The sequence below is a fragment of the Alligator sinensis genome, unplaced genomic scaffold (assembly GCF_000455745.1).
Source record: "Alligator sinensis unplaced genomic scaffold, ASM45574v1 scaffold768_3, whole genome shotgun sequence".
NCBI lineage: Eukaryota > Metazoa > Chordata > Crocodylia > Alligatoridae > Alligator > Alligator sinensis.
The window spans coordinates 1,356,089-1,365,480 of NW_005842135.1; the positions used below are offsets into that span (position 1 = coordinate 1,356,089).

Sequence of the window (9,392 nt, forward strand, 5' to 3'; positions counted from 1 at the left end):
AGAAGGAGTTTGGCACAAGCTGCATGGCAGGTACAGCAAGTCCCAAGTTGTTACCTCCCACCCTACTAGCCTTCAAATCCTTTAAGAAAAAAAAAATCCCCACCACAATTTGGAAGAATGCAGCAGGTTCAGACGTGAAAGCTGTTCAAGTACATACAGGCTTTATACAATTAAACAGAAGCCAGAAGCATCAATCCCAATGACTTATCAAAACCTTGAACCCTAGTACTGTTTTAGATCATGAATCCATTTCTGAAGCCCTACTTGGCAGGGGCTTGATGCAGGCAACACTCTCTGGGCTGGTCAGGCTGGATAATCTCAGTGGTCCCACCTTCCTGTTGCCTTTAAGTTTGACATACACTTAAAAACAGATGTACAATGGATACAGCTTGCTCAGAGAGTGGGGGAAAATGTCACCAACCACTAACTGTGGCCTCCTCCGACTCATGAAGCTTCTGTACCTACTGAGGCACAACACAAATGCATTCAACTCAATCATTTCCTGCAACATTTGTCAGTCTTTTTCATTTTGCCAACCTAAATCCTATCCATTGTGTGAAATTAAATCCTATCCACTGTGTGAAATTAATTGCTCTTATTTCTGAATATCGTTTCCATGACAGGAGACTGAAAGCAAAAAGAAACCAGGAGAATTATACAGTGGCACTGAGCAGTGCAAGCTCAGGGGAGAGGGGGATTTCTGTTCAGAAGCAGCTATGCTATCTGAATTTACAGAATAAATAGAAGAGAACTGATCCAATGAACTGGCATCAGCATTGCAACCCCCATTTGCTCCCATACCACAGCCTCTTTAAAATATAGCTCTAGTAAAAAAATTGGAATCACTCTTTCAGTCAGTCAAAGTCTACACCAGGGGTTCTGGTACACACAACCCTGGGGATACACAAGACATCTCTGAGGGGTATATGGGAGAAATTTTGTAATGCCAGATTTATTTTCATTATAATAGGCATTTAAGGGGTTAAAATATAAGCCATATGCTGCTGGGGTATGCAGGCAACTGGTAAATCTGGAAGGGGGCATGGAATAAAAAAAAAAGTTTGGGAACCTCTAGTCCACAGTTTCTCAACCTGTGCTACACGAGACACAGGCAGCGGGTACCCCAACACACTCTCTCTTGCCCTCTCTTCCTTTTTCTCTCACCCCTTCCTCCTCTCAAAACTATGGCAAAAAAATTGGTGCGCTTTAAATCCCCCGGTAATAATTTGGAGTGCTGTGCTTAGCCCTCCTAGCTTTGGCCAACATCACCTCTAGCCCAGGTACATGCTTGAGTTGTGCACCCCGGTGTAAAAGGTGGCAACCCTACCCACACCAGATCAGACATCTGTCATATCACAGCCTTATATACACAGGCTTTCTTCCAACATATGGCACACAGTAAGTAAATAAAAAATCCCCTGGAAAATTGAGTGTTGGGGTACTTAGAATTTTCAGAAGTTAGGGGGTACTTGCTACTTAAAAGGTTGAGAAACACTGCTCTAGTCTACACTAACTAACAAATAGTCAAATGAACAAATAGACTGTTTTCTTTCAAGACAAGACGGGTACACATGCCATCTTCTCCAGAGGAATAGATCTCAGGTGAGAAGCCTAAAGGCTTCAGAGTCCACAGATCCATCACCCTCTCTACTCCTATACAAAGTATGCCTGGCTTATCAGTACCTGGCATGTGCTTAGAGAAGGAATGAAGCAAGGATTTAGAAGATACCATGAGTAAAACTTTAATCCAAACCACCTCAGATCTACCATACGAAAGCTCAGTTCTGTCACACAGCCAAAATTATTCCTGCTTCTGTGCTTATAAGCAAGTCAAGGGAAGATGATACCAGAGAAGATTGTTGCCAACAATTGTGTAGGGCTAAGGAGCATCACAGTCAAAAACTTCTGATGAAAAACAAGGAGATTTTACATGAGAACTTCAGTGACTGCCAAAGTATTTACTGAGGAAGGTGGGGTCAGTGTATTAATTTTAAAACCAGAAACTTCATCAACAGGTTTTACAGAAACCAGCCTTTGATGACAAACCAGGTTTATGATTTATTGCCTGAAGGCAGGAAAAAAAAAATGCTGGTTTTCTTCCAGATGTCCATTTTGTTTTTAACACTACCTATCACTACTTCCAACCTATACAAACCTTGCTAAATCAGACAAACTAATCCAGAGAGGTGCAAAGAGAGAGAGAAAAAAAAAACCTGACCCAACCCCGCCCCCGGCCAAACAAAAAGCAGAGGGTGGACTTTTGTACATGGTACCTAAACTAAGCAGTCTAATACGAAGGCTGAAAATTGGTTCAGAGCTCACATACAAAGTCCTTCTACCTACTTCAGCTCTTATTCACACACAGCTGTCAGTCATTCTTATACAGAAGCTTTCATGATGCACACACAAAAAGTTAAGATTTACTCTCTAGAGCACAAGTCTCAGAAAATACACATTTCTCACATGCAAGGTAAGTAAGTATTTATTACTGCTGGTGGAGTCAAAATGAGTTGTATTTTCAGATCCCTGGGAGAAGACTTTATAGTACTGGCAGTCAGAAAGGTCATAGCTTGACTTTAACTGAAAACCTTCGAGCTGAAAGCCGCTAAGGAAAACTAAATATGGAATACCAGAATATGCACCCGCACTGTCACTTTTTTGCCTAATCACAATTTACACAGACCAAAGACCCAGAGCTTTGTAACTCCTCCCTACCCATCTCCAAGCTCTCTCCTCCCCCTATCCCTTTTGCAACCCTTCCTCCCTCCCTTGGGCTACTAGACTTTTGCTGTTGGCTCGGGAAGGCTTTCCCCAGCCTGCAGCAACTACCTTGTTGCAACAAAATGCCATGATATGGTCACTTGCTGGGGAACTCCCCAGCAAATTACCATATTTGGCATGTTATTGCAAATCACATTTTTCAGGAAAATCACTTAATTTCATGATTTTCACAAAAAATGCAAAATTGTGATTTAAACCAGGCCCTAACCATCAGATAGTACAACAGCACTGAAACCAGAGAAAATGTTGTTTATCCCGTACTCTTTCATTACAATAGGAGATAAAAAGGTTTCAAACAGAAGTGGAATGGTTAAACTGACTAAGGTCCTTTAAGTAGTTTGTGCTTCTAAAGCAGGCTGAATTTTTAGGATGACAGGTACTCTATTTGCATAGGGTTAACCTTTAATTATATTTCTCTGCGAGGAAGCCATTCTGCTTGGTGTACTCAAGACCTTAGAGCAGTGGGGGGCAACTTTTCTGGCAAGTGTGCCACAAATTAGCCCCACACCCTCACAAAGTTCAGCCTGCCCTTGCCCCACTTTTTGCCCCATGTTCCCTGCTCAGTCTGCTGCTTTGGTTTCTTCTTCTGCCACTGTGCTGCCTGCCCCCTCCCTAATCCACTGCATCCCACACTCACAGGATACTCATAACACTTCTGGCACATGTACCATAGGTTGTCCACCTCTGGCTTGGATGTGGTTAGTTCACTAATTTCAAAACAATAGACATTTAAATCTGGCTATCAGGGAAACAGAGATCCACCCTTGAATCTGAAGTTAGTTATTCAGCATCTCACATCTTTGTTTCTCTGACCTGAATATAAAGGGACCCATGTCTAACAAAAGGCCTTTCTTCCTGCAACTTTTGCTCTGGGGAAGTCTTTGTAGCCTGCTTGTTCACTTGGGTAATGCAAACTGTTTATATTATGTTTGGCATAGGCATAAGTGTGTGCCTGAGCAACCTGGGACATCACAAAGTGAAATACTGCATCCCAGAAGCCTTCACTGACAGAGCAGATCTTCTAATTAAACGTGGGCAGACAGATAAAGAGGCATTTCTCCTTAACCCTGATGTCTCCCAAACTGAAGGCAAAAGCAGCATGGGATTAAAGTTTAAAAAAAAAAGAGCCAGACATCAGCACTGCACTCCTTTCCTAGCATTTTTGGACAGATATTTGAACAACAGAAAGAATAAAGCATTCTGCATCTAGCTACAGTGTAGTCCACCTGTGACAAAAACAAAGCAACATTTCACATATGGTACACAAACCCCTGTCCTCCCAGTGACTTTCTCTGGCCCCACTACAAAGCAACAACCTTTGATCTGAGTCCTCAGTCTCACCTGAGCCATGCTTGTGCCACATATTTGAGATTGCTAGACATGAGGGACTGGTACACAGGACAATTTGCTGTCCTACCTCTACAGCTGATACTTGCCAACCCAAAGTGGAGTTACATGATCCAAAAAGTCAAACATGGTTTGACATGCCACTTGGCTGGTTAGTTGAGCATTATGTTGGATAGGGGCACTAGAAGTGAGAGAAGTTAATCCACATAAAACCCAGATAAATTTTAGTTTCCCTAGTTTAGCCAATTTAATTTTGGAAAATACTAGAGACATCCCATTCATCTCTTAAAGAAAGAGAGTTATCAGAGTACAGGATCTTAAACCAACAATTTCTGCTTCTTATAAACACGATAGGGAAATGAGGGGAGAAGGGAGGGAAAACTAAAGCAGTTTCTCTTCCAACCCTAGCAAAAACTAAACAGAGCTGACCCCATTTAGAATTCTGTATGCCAAGTTACAGCCCAGAGGTGAAATTTATGGTCATGTAATAACCCCAGTTACTCCAGTGTTTGCAATGGAAAGACGGACCTAGAAGCAGCATTTGAGAACATCATGTTCACGTGAATGGAAAATGTTTATCTACTGTAGGATATTTGAGTCCTGGAAGATTTGCTTTCATCTGTATGGCTGAAGGGAGCAATAGTCAGCTACAGAGAAGGGCAGAAACATCTTGAAAAGATCTCTAACTGACAAAATATTCAATTCCTACTATTAACCACATGCATTTTTCTTTTACCTCAAGGGGTGAGTCTGCCTCCTCCAGCTCCTACAGAAGGGACCTAGAATCAGATCTGAGCCATGAATACTTGTGAGGCTAGTATCTGTTGTGATGTGGATGCATTTGGATATCTTTAAAAAAAAGCCTCCGAAGATTTGAATCCAACACAGTAAAAGAAACAAGAGCATTGATTCTCTGAGCCTCCCACTGCCTTCCAACATAACTCAACATAAGTAAAACTAGTTTGCAAACTCAGTTCCCAACTGGCTGATCTGAATCCTTAAGGAGGCCTACATTTAAATCTACTCTAGATACCAACATGGATCATGGAGTAGATTCAGGCTGGACCTCAGGAAGCACTATTTCACAGCCAGGGCAGCTAGTATCTGGAACCAATTTCCAAGGGCAGTGGTACTTGCTCCTACCTTGGGGGTCTTCAAAAGGAAGCTAGATAATCACCTAGCTGGGATCATCTGACCCCAATACTCTTTCTTGCCCGTGGCAGGGGGTCGGACTTGATGACCTGCTCAGGTCCCTTCCGACCCTATCTACTATGAATCTATAGGAATTCTGCAAGACTTTGACTGCTCTTTCGCACCCAGGTGAATCTTGCTAAAATACCTGCTTAAACTGTGACTGAATTTCACAACTAAATGCCACTTCTTTTCATAAACTGGTTGATTTTTGGTTTCTTGGTGCTGTTTACCTCAATACTCCAGGAACAAACAGACCTAGCAGAAATGCATGGTCTCAATTTCTAACAAATATAAACATTAACAACCTTACTACCCATCAGGCTGTCAACCTGACAATAAGCAATACTGTAACAATCAACAGCAGAATACCACAGAAACAGAACTACCTTTTGAGCATGTACAGTTATGTGCTCAAAACACAGGAATTACAGCATCTGATCACGCCAAAGATCTATCTAGTCCAGTGTCTCTCATCTCTTCAATAAGACAGTGGGTGCTTCAAGAAAGTGCAAGAAACGCTGCATAAAGCAGTTATTTAAAACATATTAGCTGGAGAGAGTCCAGGGAGGGCAACAAAAATGGTGAGGGAGCTGGGGCAAATGACTGATGAGGAAAGGCTGAGGGAACTGGGCTTATTTAGTCTACAGAAGAGAAGACTGATGGGGGATTTAATAGCAGCCTTCCACTACTTGAAGGGGGGTTCAAAAGAGGATGGAGCTAGACTGTTCTCAAGTGGTGGCAGATGACAGAACAGGGAGCAACAGTTTCCAGTTGCAGTGAGGGAAGTTTAGGTTAGGTATTAGGAAAACCTTTCCTCACTGCGGAGAGCAGTAAAACACTGGAACAGGTTACCCAGAGAGGTGGTGGAATCTCCATCCTTGGAGGTTTTTAAAACCCAGCTAGAAAAAGTTTTGGCTGGGATGATCTAGCTGGGGATGGTCCTGCTTTGAGCAAAGGGTTAGACTGGATAACCTCCTGAGGTCCCCTCCTACCATAATTTTCTATGACTATGATATTTATTCCTGAATCAAGCTCCTATTTGTGCAAAACTCACTTGTATGGCAACATCTTAAGCACTAAAATTCACAATCGAAAATGCCTTCATCGGTAAGAGATTCTCGTGGGAGCAGGACTCGGTCACGGCTGCCCTGTTCTAAGCTACTCCACAGGACATTCTTCTCCCTTCTAAAGGCAGTACAGCACCAATTCTCCACAGGCTAGACACAGGGCTAAATTTAGGTTAGTTTCACATGCAAATGTGGACTCCACTGAAGTCAGTAAGCTCCCACCACTACAATTTAGAAGTTGATCTAGGAACCTGGGCCTGTTTAAAATTTTAATGTTAACCTCTCATCACCATAAAAAAGCCACTTCATTTTGGAAATGCACCTGCCTTGCCACAGTTTTAATTAATTCATGATCATTCAGTGCAACACCTTTGGCTCACTGCTTAAAGAGACTAGGAAAAACAGAGCCAGGAACTCACTCAAAAGTATAAGAGTCACTGGATGAAGGAGCAGGGAGCTTAGGGCTAAAGCAGCATATTGATGTCATGAGCTTAAGAGAATAGATGCACAGAACTTCAGTGGTTACTAACTTTAAGCTTCACGTCTGCGGGGAAAACATTCTTATTTCCTTACAATCTCCATGCTGACAGCTTCAACCCTCCCCCCCTAGGCTTCTGAAAAAAAGAACACACAAGAACTGAGTTCCCAATAATAAATGAAAAAAATCAAGTGTTGGTGCTTCAAGCACACAGTTGCTTTGGATATCTAGACAAGTGGCCAGCAATGCTGTCCAAAATTCAGTATTGCAACATGAGTAAGCATGCAGGTGATCTTGCTACTATACAAGCTGAACATCTAAGTCTCACATCCAACCTCTGAAACCATGTAGATTTCCACTTCAACCAGATGGACTGCTAGGAAGTCCATTGGGTGGTCCTTGTTAACGAGACACTGACAGTTAACAAGAATGCTTTAGACTGCTTATATCTACCTTGTCTATTTGGTTACAGGAATACATGAGGATCATAAAACATCAGCTTGCTTTAACATTGGTTAAGGGATGCTATATTCTCATGTACTTGGAAAACCATGTAGTGAAGACTAGGCCTATGACAATCACAAATCTCAAGATAAAAAAAAAAAATGCTGAGCTAGGCTGCTGCTGTGGATGGAAATTTTACCTCATGGACACATGCACTGTAGCAAGCTTATGATTCAAGATGAGGATACACATTCTTCAGATAACCAGTGCCATGACACAATACTTGGAGGTGCTGACCTTGTTGGTAATGCCTTTGCAAAACAATATGAAAAACACCAGAAGTAACTGCACCCGCTCTCAGTTCATGCTCCAGTTCCTACTAGGCACTGGAGCCTTTGGTTTTACTCAGAAGTGTTGGTAATACAATGTATGCTGCATCCCCTCACTACGCAGCACAAGTAAGGCAGTCCGTTTTCAAGAAACAAGCTCTCTTGTTTTGGGGAGTCAGGAGTATCCTCTCATATTCCTCAGCAACAATACACAAGCATCTTAAGTTTACCTCTATAGCACATTCTAGCAAACTTGGCAATTGCTGAGGTAGATTTGAAGGCTCAATTTAAAAGAAAACATTGCTAATGGTACTGTTAAATATTTATACTGTTATCATAGCCCCATTCTACCAACACACAAGAAACAGCTTCTGCCCCAAAGAATTTACCATTTTTATATAGTTACAGCAAGTAGCAGCAGCCATCGACAGCGCTGTCCTAGGGGTGTCCAGGGCTAGGGGCATATCAGCCCGTGTACGACTGGGGGCTGGTGGCGAGCGAACAGAGCACAGCCGGCAGCCGTGGTGCAGCCTGTATGGCACTGTCCACAGGGCCCCAGGCGATCGCCCCAATTTGCTCCCCTTCCCCAGGGGTGGCCCTGGCCATATGGCATTTATACACATACATTTGTCTGCTCAGATGCACCAGAAATCCAGCGCGTCACAGCAGACTCAATTAATCGAGTCTGCTCTGCATGCAAGCTGATGCACCCAGCGCTGTGCAGCAAGCATTTGTATAAACAACGAAATGCACATCAACACTGAGAAAATGGCAGCAGTGAGCTTTTGAACTAAAACACCTTTGATGCAGTGCAAACGTGTACAAATGCCCATAATGCCCCTGGATTAATGTAAACAGTTTTAGTTTTTGGAGTTGCTAAAAGCTAACATTGGAGGTTGGGCTGGACTAACCGCCTTGTTGTGTATAAATTCTGTAAATATGTTGAGATGTGTTTAAAAAAAAAAAGTTGAGAGTTTTTTGTTTACAGATCCGGAATTCAAAGCGTGTGGCGGAAAAAAGCCTCAAGAAGGACGACATCACCGAAGGAAGTAAGGGCTTAATACGCAACTCCGCCATGACGCCCACTGAAGCCCTGATCGTTCAGTTTTTGTCATGAACGTAATTATGTATGTGTGTGTGTGCCGGCTATTGTTTAATTTAATTTAACCCCTGGGAACGAACTTCTCATGTTGATAAATTTTGTGTTTGTTTGTTTGTTTAACGACTCGTGACAGAGCTCTGAATCACTCGAATAATGAAAGTACAGCATAATTCAGCTGTGCCTTCAGCAAGGGGGGGATGTCACAATCCAAGGGTGTGATTTTTGTTGTGAGTGCTTCGGCACTGCTAAATTGTTCCTGCTAAATTGCACGGTGGAGTTTTCTGCTGCAGAGGAGAACCCCGGTGCAAAAGAATTCCCGCCACCAGTAGCTTTCTTTGCAGGGTGCATTTCTTTGTTGCAGCACAGAAATGCACATTGCAAGGAGTTCCCGCCATTCATATTCAAATTTGTGCCCCACCATTGGCTAGTTCTAAATTATTCCTACGTGGCGACTAATGATTGGCTTGCTAGCCGTATAAAAAGCTTGAGTGGTTTCCGCCCAAGTGGGAGGACTCCACGAACACCAGGAGGAGAAGACTTCACGCTGTGTAAAGACCTCTAAGCACTGCGGAGCCTATTGGACCCAGCGCATTTCAAGCAGGCAACAGGGGTCTGATCAGCCTCTAGCCTCTCCCCGTCGACGTTTCCAA

The 9,392-nt window shown here is 42.9% G+C and overlaps 2 protein-coding genes across 2 annotated transcripts in view; one reads left to right on the plus strand and one right to left on the minus strand.

The window, feature by feature from the left end:
* Positions 1-9,392, minus strand: part of SUSD6 (sushi domain containing 6) — a 123,162-nt gene that overhangs the window by 102,449 nt on the left and 11,321 nt on the right. The window lies entirely within an intron of this gene.
* The window catches only part of CCDC177 (coiled-coil domain containing 177), a 56,759-nt gene continuing 53,784 nt past the window's right edge, over positions 6,418-9,392 (plus strand). Inside the window, exons 1-2 of the mRNA XM_006025201.1 lie at positions 6,418-6,429; positions 8,629-8,689. Coding sequence (XP_006025263.1) covers positions 6,418-6,429; positions 8,629-8,689 — 73 coding nt within the window. The remainder of the gene's footprint in view (positions 6,430-8,628; positions 8,690-9,392) is intronic.